Below are 18,262 nucleotides of genomic sequence, written 5' to 3'. Positions count from 1 at the left end.
AAATGCAAAAAACATATGCAGTACTTTCATGGTAAAAATGAATAATAAATAAGAAACAATCTTTTTGAGTTTTCCTGTGTATCATCTGATGTGGGTCAACTTTTCATCTGGTTACTCATTATTGAATAGATCCGTGAAGGTAAAGTGAGCTTGTTTGTTATTTTCCTTGTTCCTAATACTAATTTTTTTGTGGTAAGTTTGAACTCATTTCTCTGGGCTGCCTGTCAAAACTTATGGTCTTGTGGAATCGTCCAAGTTCTAGAAAGAAAAACAGTTTTAACCCCTTGAGACCTGAGCTAATCCTCTGAACATGTAGTCACAGGGCCCCAGTTGGGCAGGATAAACTATTGTGGCAATAGAACCCAATATGTGATGTCTACACATTGGACTTCCCCATTGTGGGACGACTAAAGGATCATCTAATGCTATCTCATCATGTTATCTCATCTAATATGATCTCAACCTCTTATTACCAAAGAGGTTAAGGGTCGCAGTGTTGAATCTTCTTTTGGACTTGTTGAGCATGGCTGTGGGAATTCATCAGATGCTTTTTATTTGGCGTTCCTAAACCATCCCATCAAACTTATAGAGGAAAAATTGCCTACAATTTGGCATGTTTGAGCCTTTTGACTTTGTGAGTCTATGTTTGATCACTTAAAAGAGCTTTTTTTCTGGTTCCTTTGTAATTGGTGCCTTAATTCCACTGTGGTTGGTGTCCTGGTCCTCTGAAGGCCACAGATGAGAGAAATCATGCTTTCCTAATGGAATTGGTGATGAGATTGTTGGGTGTCCAACTTTTCTACTTCCTCTCTGAACGTCAGCAGGAGAAACACACTTAATACAGAGATACAAAAGCAAACAACAAAAGAAGCAGGACAGTCAAAAGGACCAGGTCCAATGTCTCAATCTGTCCATTTCTTCAAGGACCAAACAGTCCAGGACGTTGTGATGGGAGACGTGGTGTCTGGCAAGTTTAGGTTTCTGTGTCTTTTGTTGTTTTTTTTTGTACCTTTAGCTTTTATATTTATGTGTAAACATTCAGTTATCTGAGTCACATTTGCATGAAGTTCAGTCATGGTCGTTCCTCTGCCTAGCCATGATCACAATGATACTTCACAAGCATACGAACCTTTAGAAAGTACAGATGTTTTGTGCTGCAGTTCAGAGTTCATTGGGAAAGCCTTCCTCCCACTCAAGGACACATCATTATCAAGAGATGCATTTAAGAAGAGCGACCTACAGTACATTTTAAATGAGTCGCCTTTTCTTCTAGTTTTCATTTCTGAAAGTTATCTGAGTAGGTTTCTCTGTGTTCCAACTTGAGGATAAGCAGTTCTGCTTCTCGCCTCTCCGTTGACCTTGGTTGAGTCCCATTGAGTTTTCTGACAAATCTTTAAATCTTTCACAACTCTGGACCTTTTAAAGAATTTAGTAAAGTGGTTCACGATTAAATCTGACTCTGTCTTACATTGTGAAAAAAATTCACTGTCAGGTTTTCCATTTCAAGGTCTCCTCTGACTTCATATCAGTTGACGGCTGTAGTCTTCGACAGCTGTAGTCTGGTAATTCAAAGCAGGACTTAGCAACACTACTCGCTGCATTACCAAAGATTCAAGGAGAAATTATGCACCACAAATCCATTTGTTAAAACATATCTGACACGAAATGATGCGAACAGCTTTAAAACCCCAAAAGTACACCAACAGACAGGTACCGCATCTGTACCTCCAAGCTGATAGCTTTTGTTCCTAACTCACTTTAGAATCTGACAGCACTGGCAGCAGCCTGCCCTCAGTTCAGGATATCTACCACCGCAGGAGTCTGCACAAGGCGTGCAGCATCACTAAGGACCACACCCATCCAGCACAGGGACTCGTCCGACTACTACCCTCTGGCAGAGGTTACAGGAGCCTGCCGGCACATACAAAAACACTCAGAGACAGCTATTAATTCAATTCAATTTTATTTGTATAGCCCAAGTTCACAACAACAGTCGTCTCGTTCGTTTCGTATTATTACTAGCTATTATTAGCTATTACCCCAAGCTGAACTCCAAATAGCACCTTCACTGATCAAGGCCAGACATGTGCAGCAATAATATGTGCAATAAAATCCCCCAAATTCAACCTCTGTATTTAATTTCACCTACACCTGGTACCTACCCCTGTATTGGCTCTATATTTAATTATTTTTTTGTACTTTATTGTATCTGCACTACCTGTATTCAATTCTATCTGTTTTTCTTTTTTTATTCCAGATTTTGAGCAGGCACTACTGTTGCATGTATGAGTACCTCCCGAGCATTTTGGAAAATCAAACTGCTCTTCCCACCCTGAGCATTTCATTGCATTGTTGACCTGTGTTGATTCTGCATATGACAAATAAAGCTTCACTCTTCTTCTTTTTCTTTCTTCTTCCTCCTCTTCCTCAGTATGGGACTGAACATCTTGACAAGGCAGTGGTCAGAGAAGAAATAATCTGTCTATCAGGGTTGTTCACGTACATGAAAGAGAAGGCCTACAATGGGTTCTAGGATAAAAGTAGAGTATGTTCTCCAACCTTTAACAACCGTGAGGTTCCATTGAACTCATCTGTGAAGATTACAGTGATGGGAGAAAGTTACTCAGAACGTTTTGAACCTTAAAGCTCTGTGGTAAACACTCTTCTGTGTATCCAGTCTTCTCAGTGTATTTCCACAGCTACCGGTTAGACAGCAGACTCTTCTTTACCTTTTCTAAAGTTCAAATGACTGCTTTTATGTCGTGATAAACGTTTCTGAGTTGTCAGACTGTGTAATGTAGTCTTCTCAATCTTCAGTTTGTGTACCAAGGACAGCTCCCCCCTGACATTCCAGGCCTGTGTGATGCCCGAAGACTGTCAGACGTCTGATTGGTCACCGTGGAGTCCCTGCTCCAAGACCTGCCGGTCCACCGACCTGTCTCCCGGTTTCCGAGTTCGGTCACGCATCATGACGCAGATCCCACATGGAGGGGGGAAGGCGTGTCCTCCCCTTCAGGAAAAAGAAGCTTGCAACATAATTGGAGACTTACTCCCAACGTGCCCCAGGTAGTTTACCCACAATTCACCCACTTCTTTTGCTTTAATGATACATGAACAAATTAGGATTATTTTTCAGAGTTTCTTGATATGATTTTAGACTTCTATCTGAACAATAATGGAAGAAATGGGAAAAACTTTGAACAATTTCGCAATAAACTGTTTTTTTAAGTGACTTCACTTGACTTGGATGAAAAAGCAACGTTTGCCAGACTCTTATTGTGTTAAAGCCATCTGAGTAAAAAGAAAAAAAGAAAAGCCTTAGCTAATAAAACACACACTAAACAAAGCAGTAAATAGAGAATAGCATTCCCTGCTGGTTAATTTTGTTTTATTTGATAAATTTACATGGAGTGCCTGCGAGCAGAGGGCTTACATGATTATGGAAAACTCATTACGGAAATTAAGCATTTCATAGATTACTACAGGCTGTTGTTCTGCTAATCTGCTCACATATTATTGCTTTCTGCACCAGCGCAGTCTTCACAGCAGAAACCAAACATTTGTTTAGAAGTTTTGAAATCGTATAATCATACCTCCTTTTTCTCACATGAGAGGCTCTTGCCGGAGAATGCAGACTCCAATTTATGTCCTATTTTGTGCGTTGTTGGACTTTAAGTGAGAGTCATGCTCCCGTGTTTGCGGATGCTGTAGCCTTGTTAAGTGCATGCTCTGAACAGATGAGATGGTTTGCTGTTTGAAACAGAAAAGCACAAGTTTTTTTAAAGACATTTCTTTAATGGAAGCAAATGTGATGCCAGGTATGTGTGGAGGAGCACCGACTGGAATGAATGCCACATTCTGCCCCTACTGGGGCAGCAGGACCAGAGACAAGTTAATGTGAGCAGCCTGTGCGGAGCCGGCATCCAGACCAGGAAGACCTACTGCGTACAAGTCCCCGAGGACTCAGCCCCCCATCACAGGAAGGAAGGTAAGGAAACACAAATGAAAAAAAATAAAGCTAACCTTCTTTACCAGAGCTGACCCTGGGCTTGCTTGAAGCACATGCCATCTCAGGAGATACAATATTAATACATTCCAAGCTAACTTAGAGATGTGGGTTAAATTATTCAAGTAAATTCTTGTAGCAGGACTTTATGTTGCTCACATCAGAAAAAGAATCTACATAATTCTCCAGAATTGTTGCTCAAGCCTAAAATATTATCATTTTAATCAGCAACTCACTGAGGGTGTTATTGTACCTAAGGTGAGACGTTGAAAAACAGGCATTTAAAATAATTAATTCCAAGTCAAATAAGTATTTTTTATTTACAGACCTGAGAGAAGCAGATCACATTAAACCTGAGTTTCATGTGAAATATTAACTTTTTTCCATGTTAGAGGAAGAACAAAACAGACAGCAGTTTAAACCAAGGCCGCCCTGCTCTCACTGTACAGCAGGGATATGCAGAGTTCTGTAATGATAATTACACGTTTGTCCGGGAATTTTGATTATTGGATTTGAGTTGAACGTCTAATTGCTCAGTTCTGTATGGCAACGTTTAGCGGCATCATTCAGCTGCATGCAAATGAAAAAGCTGGTGTTTTGTATTCCTCACCTATTTGTGGAAAATGAGGGGAAAAAAAAGATGCATGCATGCACACTGCAGGGGATGTTTGCAAAACCAGAGCCCTTCATCCGGCAGAGTTTCTTATTGTTGTAGCATCAGTTCAGGGAGGGGCAAACCTTTTTTAATAGCACTGGAAAAGAGGAAAAAATGTGTTATTTGTCTTCTGTCTGCACAGTTTGGTCTTTTTTGTCTTTATCCCTGATGTGTTTCAACAGTTTAACCCCCTTTTAACCCATCGGAGAACAGCTAGGGTATGTTTTCACAGTGTGAACAGAATTCCGATTAGTGCAGCACTGAACTTGATGAAGGCGAGGACCGAGATCGATACTGTAACCTCAGAATGACCCTCACAGTTCTTGTGAATGTAAACCCGTGACTAAAATAAAACGACCAGAACAAGCTCCTGTTAAATGTAAACTGTAAGGACGGGACTAACCACATGGAAGAACTGAGCTGAGCTGCTTTTTATCACTCTTTATGAGCAAACACCCTTTTTTTTCTAGAAAGGATCAAATGACATGCAAATTACTGTGGGTGGAAAGGTAAAAATGCTCAATGGACTTTTAGTGAATTTTCCATCATTTATATGCAAAGCTGCCTCTCATTGATGTGCAAAGGTGCATCAAAATGGAATATTTGATTAAGAAAATCTCTGTGGTCTGGAGCTGCAAAAGAAAAACTCCTTTTCTGCGTGTGAAAGAATGTTGCTAGCTGTCTGTGATCTGCAAATAATATCAGCCATGCTCAGTGATGAATTACTCAGGATGTCTCGACTGAGCATCTCTGCACTATCTAGTGTCTGTTTAGAGTTTGTTTAATCCCATAACTTGTTTTCACCTTTCATTTCATATTCTCATGAGTCAGATGTCAGAAAACTCGCTTTTTTTCTGCCCCCCATTTTTGCTGTACTGCACGATTTGCTAAAGCAACCCTTACCAGTGAATTCGGAAGTTCCAGCAAATGCAACACCATTCTCTAGGTCACAGAGGAATTACATCCTTACTTTCAGTGCAATACCACTGAGGTCTCTCTGTCATTTGTCATAGCATCTATCGCAAGCCTCCGTTAGGATTCCAGTCTGAAACATATTACTTGGCAGCACTGGCACATGCACGTCCACACAAACTAATGCTGACTGTGTGTGGTTTGCTTTGTCCTTCTCTGTTTTCTTCTCTTGTTTGTTCAGTGTCCAGACCTGTGGATGGCAGGTTGTGTGATGGAAATGAGCCCCCATTGGCTGTCCAAAGCTGCTCAGTTCCCTGCCAGCATCACTGTGTGCTCTCCCAGTGGTCGTCCTGGGGGCCCTGCATACACGAAAACTGCAAAGAACCTCAAGGAAAGAAAGGTATGACGACCTGCACTAGATCTGAAAAGCAAAAAAAAAAACCTTCAGCTATTGAATGTTTTGCAGAAACACCTTTGGCTGTTTTTTGTTTGACTTGTGAGGGGTGGCTATAGGAATTTGATGCTTCTGTGCAGATGATAGGGGTGTCAGCTTGATCAAATGACATCATCTGAAAGTTTCCTTGGGAAAAAACAAAAGATCATGTCATTAATCTGTACAAGAAGGTCCATTATAATGGATTTTCTTTAAGGAAAGCAGAACTCTGCATAACTTGGCATCAACTCCCCTTAATGTTTAACCAAGTACTAAGTATTGCCTTGATAAAATTGGTACACTTTGTCTCTGGAATATGTGTCATGGATTTGACCTATTCATCATAATTCTTAATCACAAAGGTGAAAGAAGTAAAAGGTTAAAGCTTGTTGAAGACCCGTCCAGTCCTCAGATAAAGTTGGTTCAAGTGTCGAAGTCCCAGAAGTCCAGTTTTGGCTGCCGAAATATTCTGCCTATTCTGAAATAGGTCTGAGAGTTGCAATGATCTGCTTTTGAAGAGTCTATGTCTGAATAGATTTGTTCCTGGGGTCATTGTTGAAGGAACAAAATTAAAACTGTTTAAAGTCCCAATCTGAATATCTTCTGATCTGTCATCAAAACGTTCCGAGTGGTCTTTTATTTAGGATTATGCCATTTTCAGCCAATATCCGAAATGCAGCGTTTTCTAGTTTGTTAAAAATTCACCTGTGACCTGTGGGTGGGACCATTCAAATCAAATCAAACTTTATTTATTTATTCCTTTTTTTTAACTTGTTCTGTCCAACAACTGAGCAAACAGATGAGGGTTGAAGGCCTTTTGTGTTGGACAGGTTTTACTATCACTAAAAGAGGTTATCTATCTCCGGAAAACCAGAGTGTAAATTTGTATAAACCCCTTTTTGTTTTTTTTTATTAATTTTGTTGTATTTGTTACATTTAGTGTGTGTGGGGAGGGAGAGGGCAAAAGTGTGAGGGAGGGGGTAGAAGAGAATAAAAGGGAGAGAGGTGGTTCAAACTTTATTTATAAAATTGTCCCTCATGCGAGGAGCATGAGGGACAATCTAGTGTTCGCAGGGATTCCAGAAGAGGCAGGGGAAGTCCCGGAGAACATTGTTAAGTCCTTTATAGAGGTCCACCTGAAACTCCCCAAGGAAGAAGTCCAGAAGATCTCCTTCCACAGGGTTCACCGGCTCGGAGGAAAAAGGCCGGACAATCAGCGTCCCCGTCCTATTGTTGCTAAATTTGAACATTATAAACAAAAGATGCAGGTAAAAAGCAGAGGGCGCGAGCTGAAAGACACACATTACAGCGTGAATGATCAGTTCCCAGGCGAGATCCTCCGCCGTCGGAAAATCCTCTTCCCGCTGAGGAGGAAGCACCTGTCTGCTGGAGCCCGCGCGGTGGTTGCTGTTGATAAACTTTTTGTGAATGGCAAGCTGTTCCGGGACCCCGAGGTAACACCCTGGCTGTGCTGAAGGCTTTCAGAGGCGCACTGACATCTGCGCTGCCCAGAAGAAACCCGCAAACTTATTTAACTAGGAAATAATCGGATCATCAATAATACACACCTCTCAGGAAAAGTGTTTTTTCTTTCTCTCACATTCATGTTTCTGTTGTTGTTTCGTTGTTTTTGTTTTTTGTTCTTTCTCTTTCCCTCTCTCTTTTCTCTTGTCCCCCCCCCTTCCCATGTCCTCATATGTGAATCAGGTAAAGTCAACGCAACCATGGTGAGTATTTATTTATGCACGGAACGGGCGCGCGCGCATACTAGCGCGCATAAGAGCATGCACACGCGATCCCGCACACACACGTTGATAAACTGCAAAAACCTCACTTAGGCTCACACAGGACGCACATAACATGCAGCTCATAGCCAAGATACGTTCACCCACAACGCATAGCGCTTGTCAGTGTAGCAGGTACGCACAGCGGGCACGCGCACACGGACGGGCACACGCACTATTTAGCCTTGCACTCTCCCGGTTAGAACAGCTATGAGCAGTCTTAACATCGTTAGCTGGAATGTGCGTGGACTTGGCTCTGGGCCAAAGAGATTGAAAGTGTTAAATCACCTGAATGATCTTAAAGCAGATATAGCTCTGCTGCAGGAGACCCATTTATCATTATCAGCTGGTCATCTCCTGTGCTGTTCCCAGTATCCAGCTATGTATTCTGCCAGTTTCAACTCCAAACAAAGAGGGGTTGCAGTTTTGATTAATAAAAATGTTACATTTACTCATAAGGATACAGTTACTGACCCAGAAGGCAGATTTGTAATCATTAATATATCCATTCAGAATAAAGACTTTTGCATAGCCAGCATATATGGCCCGAATGCTGACGACTCTTCCTTCTTTCACAGATTCTTCACCTCACTCTCAGTTCACTCTGACTCCACAATCATTATAGGAGGAGACGTCAACCTGGTTTTGGACCCTGAACTTGACAGACTCAGCACAGCAGCAAACCAGCGTACATGGCAGTCTGCAAGTATTCTAAAGCAGTACATGAATGATCTGGGTCTCTGCGACGCTTGGCGCTCATGTCATCCAAGCACTAAGGGGTTCACCTTTTTTTCTCCAGTTCACCATTCACAATCTCGTTTAGATTATTTATTAGTCAGTAACTCCCTTTTGAAAGAAATTAAAAGTTCCAACATTCATCCAATTATTATCAGTGACCATGCACCAGTTTCTGTTACTATTTCAAGGGAAGTACCCAGACCCTCGGGTTCAACCTGGAGGTTTAATACGTCTCTGTTAAAAGACCAGGAATTTATTGAATTCTTTAAAAAAGAGTGGGCAACCTTCTTAGAATTCAACGATACTTCTGAAATATCACCAAGTATTCTTTGGGAAGCAGCAAAAGCAGTCATGAGAGGGAAAATCATCTCTTATTCAACGCATAAAAAACGCAAGGAGAAAGCAGATTTATTAGAATTAGAAAATAAAATAAAAACTCTGGAGACTGCTTATGCTGCTTCTGCACAGGAACACATACTGGGCGACCTAAAAATTTTAAAACTGCAGTTAAATGACATCATCAATAAACAAACACAATTCCAGATACAAAGGCTTCGACTGGAAAGATATGAAAACTCAAATAAATCTGGCAAATTTCTAGCTAATCAGCTTAAAATTAATAAAGAAAAATCAACAATCACTTCGATTATGGACCAAACAGGAAATGTCACCCATGACCCGGTAAAAATTAATAATGCGTTTAAAGACTTTTATCAAAACTTATACACTCCACAGATCAATCCATCAGAACAAAGCATCAACTCATTTCTCAACAATATAAACCTGCCCAAGTTAAACGAAGATCAAATCACAAATTTAGACTCTCCGCTCTCGTTGTCTGAGCTTCATGAAGCTCTGTTACTTATGCCTAATGGTAAAGCACCAGGGCCTGACGGCTTTCCTGCAGAGTTTTATAAGGAATTCTGGGAACAACTGGCACCAACGTTTTATAAAACGGTAAAATTTATCAATGAAAGCCAATCTCTACCACCTAACATGAACTCTGCCAACATTATCCTTCTTCTAAAACCAGACAAAGACCCCACGAGTCCTTCAAGCTATCGCCCTATTTCTTTAATTAATGCAGATGTAAAAATTATCTGCAAAGCACTAGCACAGAGAATAGAAAAAGTCACTCCTCACATAATTGACTTTGATCAAACTGGATTCATCAAAGGCAGACACTCGGATGACAATGTCCGCAGACTCGTTAACATAATAGACTTTGCCACCATCAAAAACCAGGAAATGACTATACTATCACTGGATGCTGAAAAAGCCTTTGATAGAGTAAATTGGAAGTTCCTCATTGCTGCCCTCCATAAGTTTGGGTTTGGAGAATCATTCATCAATTGGATCAAAATATTATATCACAACCCCAATGCATCAGTTAGAACTAATAAACAGACTTCCAACAGGTTTTTTCTTGGAAGAGGAACTAGACAGGGTTGCCCACTCTCCCCCTCGCTTTTTGCAATATTTATCGAGCCTCTAGCTGCAGCAATAAGACAGAATGAGAGTATTAAAGGAATTAAAACCAAACACAGCCATCATAAAATTAGTCTCTATGCAGATGACATATTACTGTTTTTAAGTAATATACATTCTGTAAATGAAACGGCAACAATCATTAATGAATTCTCTTCTATATCAGACTATTCCATTAATTGGAATAAATCTGTTTTATTACCACTGAACAGTAATGCGGAGCAAGGACTCACAATACCAGTTAAATCAGGCAATATAAAATATCTAGGTATTTATTTTTCCCCCAAAATATCAGAACTGGTGCTGCTAAACTACACCCCATTACTGAAAAACATACAGGACGACCTAACACGCTGGACCAACCTGCCTTTGTCCCTTATGGGCAAGGTAGCCACGGTTAAAATGAAAATCTTACCCAAAGTTAATTATCTCTTCTCAATGATTCCCACACAACCGCCATTAAAATGGTTCAAAACATTAGACTCATCCATATCAAGCTTTCTATGGAACAATAAACCTGCAAGAATTAGTCTAAAAACTTTAAAATCTGCAAAAAGCTGTGGAGGATTAGAATTACCTAACTTCCACAATTACTTTCTTGCAAATAGATTACAATACATCTTAAAATGGTTAAAAAATAATCCAGAAACCAACTCATGGTTAGACTTGGAACAGGCGTTATGTGGAAAGATCAACCTGTCAGATCTTCCATTTATTAGTCAAATAGTTAAAAAACAGGATTGTTTCAAAAGTATTAATATAAATGCCACTTTAACAGCCTGGTGGGAATTTCTCAAAATATCAAAATCATCAATTCAACCGTGCAAAATGACACCCATCTGGAACAACCCAGACATCCTCATAAACAAAAAAATTATCCACTTCCCAGCTTGGCAAGCAGGGGGCATAAAACAACTAGAGCACATAATTATTGATAGAAGATTCATAACTCCCCAGGAACTTCAAGACAAACATGGAATATATAACTTCTTGGAATATCAGCAACTTAAATCAATTATTACTAAAAAGTTTAAATACAGAGACAACGATTTAAAGCTACCAGATGTAGTTACCACTCTGATCAATTTCTCAATGAATAAAACTCTCTCCAAAATATACAAACTTTTATGTAATTTAGATAACAATATTTCACTTCCGACAACAAAATGGGATGCGGATTTGAGCATCAGCACAGATGAAAGTTTTTGGTCAGAACTTTGTCTAAACACCTTTAAAATGACAAAAAATCCAAATCTGCAGCTAATCCATTTCAAAACTCTTCACAGAATTTACTACACTGGACAGAGGATGTTCAAGATGGGTCTCAGTAACTCAGACATTTGTCAGCACTGTGACAGTAATCTACCCGACAATTACATGCATGCACTATGGTTCTGCACGCCTGTCCAGGCTCTCTGGCAGCAGGTATGTGCCGATCTATCAGTCTGGCTTAAGGTTTCAATCACAGCTTCACCGTCACTTTGTGTGCTTGGTGACATGAGTGCCATCGATGTAGAAGGAGGATTAGGCTCTATCATTTTCATAACTCTTTGCATTGCTAAAAAAACTATTTTAATAAATTGGAAAAGCAAAAAAAATATAAATATAAGTCAACACAGAAATCTGCTGCTTGATCATATCAGCTTGGAAAAAATGTCAGCCCAAAGTTCAAGTAACTTTGAAAGAATTCGGTCTCTCTGGTCTCCCATAGCTAACTCCGTGACTTAGGGGGTGGGGGGGGCATGGTCGTCGCTGCTCCTTGCCCTTCTGCCGTGGGCCGGGGTGGGGGTCGGGGCCTCCGGTGCCTGGCCGGGGGTGGTGGGGGCTCCGTTGGTCGGGGGGTCGGGTCCGGCGCCTGGGTGGGGCGGCCTGGGGCGCTGCGTGGTCCTCTGGGCTTGGGTGTGGGGGTGCGTGGTGGGGGGGTGGGGTGGTGGTCTGGCTTGGCTTGGGGGGGTGGTCCCTTTGCCTGTGCTGGGGGGGGTTGGCGGGGGGCGCTGCTCGGGGGGGGGGGCCCAGCGGCGCTGGATGGGCTTCCCGTCTACACCTGGGGCTGGGATCGGCCCTTCCCTGGCTCTGGGGCGGGACGGGACAACCCTCTTGGGGCCCCCGGTCGCTCTGGGTGTCATCCGCTTCGGCTGCGGGGTCTGGGGGTGGGGTGGGGTGGGGGTCTTGTCGGCCCTGTCCTGTGGGGGGGCATTCTGGGGGAGGGGGGGGGCCACTATTGGTACGGGGCAGGGGGGGTTGACGGGTCGGGGTCTCCGCTGAGGCCATCGGCGGTTTCCCCGGCCGGTTGGCTGCCTCGGTCCCGTCGAGGCCTGACCAGAGCTCTTCTAGGGCCGGCGTTTGGGGGTGGGGGCCTGGGCTTGCTCCGGGGGGGGCCGGCGCTTTCTGGCTCCCCTCTCTCTGTGTGGGGGTGGTGGTGCTGGGCCTGGGGTGTCTGCGCCTCCGGGGGTGGGGCCCCGGGGCTGGGTGGGCCTGGCCCCCTTGCTGGGGGGGGGGGGCGGGGGACGGCTGTTTGACCACCGGGGGACAGTCTATCATCTGTCCCCAACTTACCCCCTTCCTCATATAACCTCATAATAGGGTGAGGGGGTGGGGGGCTTAGCCTGCGATGAGCCTTGGGGGGGGGGGGTTTACTAGGCAGTGACCCCCCTCCTGTGGTTGCCGTATGGAGTGGGCCCCCCCTCTTTCGGTTTTATTTGCACCTTAGACATGTAGGGCCCTTGGTAGGGGGGGTGCTTGGACATCACTGCCAGCAAGCAGCGGATGTCCTCCTAGCACCCTACCCGCCAATTTTAACCGCACCTTAGACATTTAGGGCCCCTTGGTGGGGAGGGTGAGGGGACGTCACTGTGAGTAATCAGGAGACGTCCCCTTAGTGCCCTACCCGCCAATTTTAACCGCACCCCCCTTAGTACACACACCCCTCCCCCCTCAATATATACATCCCAACATAAACACACACACATGCACACACACACTCTCTCAAACACACATACACGCACACACATTTTGCAAGGAAGGTGGGACCTAGGACCATCTGTCCCCTGCCTCTTCCCTGGTGGGGGGTACGGGCCCCTTTGCAACGGCGGCTGTGTCCCCGGGGTGCTGGCTTCCTGGGCCCGGCGGTGCTCTCTCCGCGCGGTGGGGGGTTCACATTACATCTGAGCCGGGGGTGTTCGTGTCCCTGGGGGGTGGGTTCTGGTCCTTGCTCCTGAGTGCTGGGCCCCGCCAAATTTCCAACTGTGGCCGAGCCTGGTCGGGCCATATTTACAACACCCCTTGTGGGCCCTCTTTTTTCCCCGGGGTTCCCCCCTCCTGGGCGGGGGCGGCGGGCCCCTGCCTCGCTCCTCCCTGGACCAACCGTTGGCCGGGCGGATGGCTGCCTGGAGTGCGGAGTGGGTCTCCCTTGGGGGGTCCTGGCCCGTACCTGGGGTTGGGGCGGGGGGATGCCCGGAACTCCTGGGTGGTGGTGGGGTGCTCGTCTGGGGCTGTGGGCGTCCTTCTCCGGTGGGGCCCTGCGTTGGGTTCTCCCGGCGCGGCGGGGGGGCTGCTCTCCTGGTTGGGCTGGGGCGGCGCCCTCTTTCCCTCCGTGCCTCCCTGCTCTCTGGCTCTGGGGGCCTTGCGGCGGCCCTGCTGGCCCTGGCCTGGGTGGCGGGCTTGGTCGCCCGGGCGGCGGTTGTTCCCTGCCGGTTCCCGTGTGGTGTTGGGGGGAATCCGGCTGCCGCTGCTGGTGTGGTGGGGGTCTTGGGGTGGGGATGGCTGGGCACTCTCCCTCCTTCTTTTCACGTTCCACCATCCATTTTAGAAGAACATAAACACTCACCTGAGCACAGGTGTCAGCTCAACAGACTGAATGACTGAAATATTTCACACTAGTTGGTTTTAAGGCATAAGTATGCGTGTGAACACTATCTGTTTTGTGTACATGTCGACAGGTGGACATTTTTGCAACTAACAAGTGTGTTTATAACATTTGAGTGTGTGTGGACAGGCTCCGCCCTTTTTTTTTTTTTTTGTTTTTTTTTTACATTTGAACCTTACCATAATGATTAACAACCAGTAAACTTGTTGCTTTATGCTGCTTCATGGTCTTATCCCCTTTCCCCTCCTATTATCACCCCCTACCCCCCCTCTCTCTAACATCCCTCTTTCTTCTTCCCCTCTTTCCTTTTCCGTCCGGTCCAACACCAAAGATTTTCAGACATGTTTGAAATTAATAAAGTTTGGCCTCAATTACAAAAGGGGTTTATTCAGACATACCTTTGGTTTGTCTGAAGATTAATAACCCCTCTTGTTAAAGTAAAATATGTCCAACCCAAGAGGCCCTCAGCTCTCATCTGTCTGCCTAGCTGTTGGACAGGACAAGTTAGAAAAAAAAAAAAAAAAAAAAAAAAAAAAAAAAAAAAAACTTTATTTATAAAAAAAACCCGCGTTTTTTCATTTGCTCCCGACTCACAGCTATTTGAAGAAATACTCAGAAATGAAATTCTGAGATAATTTTCTTTATCTTTGTCCTCCATCATCCAAAAATGCTCCAAGAATATGTTAGAAACACCAAAAACACCTCTTGTCCCATGTCATCTGATAATTTCTTAAAGTGGCTCTGACATACATTTCCTGTTTTACTTTCTCCTTTTCCTGTTGATAATGGCATAAACCTTTGTAATTTTTTTTAAAATTTCATTTATTTACTAGCTGCAGTTAAGTTGCATTTAATTTAAAGTTAAAGTCCCGTTATCTGACACACACCTAGGTGTGAGACATTTGTTCTCTGCATTTGACCCCTCCCCTGGGGGAGCGGTGAGCTGCAGTCACAGCCGCACTCGGGAACCATTTGGTGGTTTGACCCCCTTAATCCAACCCCTTAATGCTGAGTGTCAAGCAGGGAGGCAATTGGGTCCCATTTTTTTGAGTCTTTGGTATGACTTGACCTGGATTTGAACTCACGACCTTCCAGTCACAGGGGGGGACACTCCTCCACAAGGCCACTGAGCTATTTTGTATCTAAACGTATTTTTGTTTAAACATACCGTGTCCATTTCCTGCTTCACTAAACTTAAAAATGACAGAGTTAGACTTGGCAAATGAATCTGCTTGATCAGCTTCAAACCCCCCAGAGAGACCAACCAACACTCATTCTAGTTAATGTTCTTTGAGTGTTTGACTTTAGCGTCTGTTTTCTGCTTAAACAGGCCGCCCAAGTCTGAGTCATTCCAACGTTTATTCATCAAAGTAAGCCACATTTAAATATCCTTTTTAATTGAGCCAAACAGAACGTTGTGAAGGTTTGGGAGCAGTTCTTTGTGCGTTTTTGCTTTTGTAACTGTTCCTTTATCAGGAAATGAACTGCCCTGGGTCGTTTGTAGATCTGCAACTGAGATGCTCAGCTTTGTTCCTGGTCTGCAGCTCTGGTCGTCACTGAAATCTGCAGCTTGTGTTTTTCATTTGCTGCCCCAGCTCCATGTTTTTAGCCGAAGCAGCTCTGCAGAATATCTTGGATGTTGCTCTTGAACGGATAAAAACTGCAGGCGACGACATATTTCCGTCTCTCACACAAACTGCAAGTTGTAAACCAGATGGAATAACCTTGATCACAAATGAAGAGGATTAGGGCGAGTCAGCTCCGTGTCAACAGATTGATCCATCCAGCAGAACAATAGTGTTTCTTCAGAACAGAAAGATGGAACAAAGGGATGCTGACAAAATGATTACAGAAAGCTGTTTGATGAGCTGATTGTACAAACAGGATTACAGTGAAGCTCAAAGCCTGTTCTGAACGTACGTGCTGGGGTTTCAATGCTGAACCTGTTCTGTGGGTAACTCTTGACAGACGGACTATTTTAGCCCAACAGTCTGATTCTGTTACAGCAGAACAGACAGATTCCTGAACTGTTCTTTAATAAATGAGTGGATCATGGATGCTGCGGGGGAGTGGATGAGAAAAGATCCGCTTTGCCCCCCCAGAAGGTGGAAAGCATTCACAGATGAGATGGCGGTTTAAGTGTTTGACAGCCGCGTGCTGCTGATCCACTGGCCTTTGTGCAGAAGTGAAAGCAGGCTGCGTTCGACTGCTCCGGAGAGGCGGCGTTCTGTGTGTGGTCTGTTGTGAGCGTTTCGCTGCCTCGGCTGTGGCAGGGCTGTTAGCGCCGTGCTAAAAGGGCAGCATGACCTCGTCACTGGAGTGAGCAAATGTGCACGAATGCTCCCCGTCTGGACCGTTCGGGTCAGCAGCTTGGAACTCAGAACGCTTGGTGTTTATTGAAAGCGCCAAAGTCTCCTCACAGCAGCAATAGGTTTCACCTGTTTATCCTGAGATATAAGATTCACTGCCACCCAAAACACCTCCATGCACACAAAACAACAAACAAAAGGAAAGCAGTTCAGTGCAGCGAGCACAGCTTCCTGGGCGTTAGTTGTTTATCTGCAGCCCTCCAGTCTGCGCTGCTACTCAGGCACTTTCATGTTTTGCAGCACTGGACCAAACTGCAATCCATCTCTAACCAGAAGTCCCTTTGGATCTCAGTTTTCAGGTGATGGAGTCACTCTGCCAAGATGCTCTGCGGAAAATTCCAAATCTAGATTGCTTCCTCACATATTTTGATGTTGTCTCATCCAATCAGATTCACTGCCACATGGAGAAAGTAATTCCTCGTTGGAGGTTGCTGGTTGGAATTGCAGTAACACTTCCAGAAGAGCTGGAGGGAAGGTGTCCTTCTGAAATAGCATGTGTTAAAAATCATTGGTTGGCCCTTGTTTCCCTGAAATAAACCTAGTATGGCCAAGAAACCTTTCAATTATTAATATCCACCAGGGCATGCCCAGCAAAATAGTTTTTTTGTGTCTTGGTTGTGAATAGCAGTAAGTGCTGTGGGCAATGCTGGAATCGATCCGCCGCGTTTTCGCTGCTGGAGAAAAAACACTCACTCAGATCTGACTCCTAAACTGGTGCTTGTCTCCAGTAGACGGTTGGAGGATGTAATTTGCCGAGTGGGTGTCCAGGGGTTAGACGGTGCAACCTGTGGAGCAAAGAAAATATGGGACCTCTTTGCCATGTGTCAGAGCGGGGATGAAATGAGTGCAGCTCAGGAACTAAGAGCTGAGTTCTCTTAGTGTCAGTATGGGGGGGTGGGTGTGTGTGTGTGTGTGTGTGTGTGTGTGTGTGTGTGTGGGTGTGTGGGTGTGTGTGTGTGTGTGTGTGGGGGGGGGGGCTCTGAAACTGCATTTTTATACCAATCTCTGCTCGATCATTGTCACTGGGAAACTGGAGGAGGTCCATGATCAATACAATCTATTGATCAGAACAAGTCCACTCCTGAAGAGCCTTTTTATGGAAAAGTGAATATTTTATGAACAATCCATCTTCATGGTGGCCATTATTGTAGAGTGAGAATCCAGCAACGTGATTGATTAAATACGGTTGATTAGGCAGCAGTCAGAGGCATAACGATGGAACCAATGGTTCAATATTTTTTTTAAAGAGCTTTTGAACGTCTTATCATTTCTTTTATCACCTATTCATCTCTTTTTACTCTTTTAATGTCAGATGTAAGCTTACAGTCATTATGTTTGAGTGGCATCAGTAAAAATTTAGGATCCCTCCATTCTTTTGAATGGAAGCGCTGCATGCATTCTGTCATGCATAGACATGTTTTTAAATGCTTTTATTCACGTATATTAAACATGACATCTGAGGCGTCCTGGACAGGCGTCGAGCAGCGAATGTAGTGGGCGTCTAAACAAAGGCGTCCGGCGCAAATTTGACGTGCGAAAGGCATCCGTGGTGACTGCAGCAAGAAGGGGGACAAGTGACAAGTTGGACCTCAGAGGAGAGAAAGTGAAACTCAAAGAGACAAAAGAGTAACTGCACGAAGCAGATGAAGACGTATTCACTGCAACACAAGACTATACAGATACATGCCAGTAATTACAGGACATGACTGAATGATTAGTTTAGTTTAAACAATTTCAGTAACAAACAGAAGGAAAAAAGACCAAAAATATACATAGAATGGTTAATTCTGTTTGAGATATGAATTCCTAAATTGGCGAGTAAATAAAAGAGTCATCTGTTTGAACTTATACATACAGTACACACACACATTGAATCAATAAGACTGTCTAACAGTTTAATTACAGTTTCATTAATGGCTTGAAATGGAGCTAATTCATATAATCAAATCCCTAAAATATTCCACTCAGCTTCTTTTCTAAAGTTGCCCGTTCTTAACATCTATTTATAATTA

General features: G+C 43.9%; 1 protein-coding gene across 2 annotated transcripts in view; it reads left to right on the top strand.

Annotated features, from left to right (window-relative positions):
- Positions 1 to 18,262, top strand: part of thsd7b (thrombospondin type 1 domain containing 7B) — a 221,223-nt gene that overhangs the window by 105,306 nt on the left and 97,655 nt on the right. For both annotated transcript variants that reach the window (XM_023950471.1, XM_020702165.2), the window contains exons 5-7: positions 2,818 to 3,066; positions 3,819 to 3,988; positions 5,815 to 5,973. In XM_023950471.1, coding sequence (XP_023806239.1) covers positions 2,818 to 3,066; positions 3,819 to 3,988; positions 5,815 to 5,973 — 578 coding nt within the window. The remainder of the gene's footprint in view (positions 1 to 2,817; positions 3,067 to 3,818; positions 3,989 to 5,814; positions 5,974 to 18,262) is intronic.

The sequence above is a fragment of the Oryzias latipes genome, chromosome 21 (assembly GCF_002234675.1).
Source record: "Oryzias latipes chromosome 21, ASM223467v1".
Lineage (NCBI taxonomy): Eukaryota > Metazoa > Chordata > Actinopteri > Beloniformes > Adrianichthyidae > Oryzias > Oryzias latipes.
This window is presented reverse-complemented; position numbering and strand designations above follow the sequence as displayed.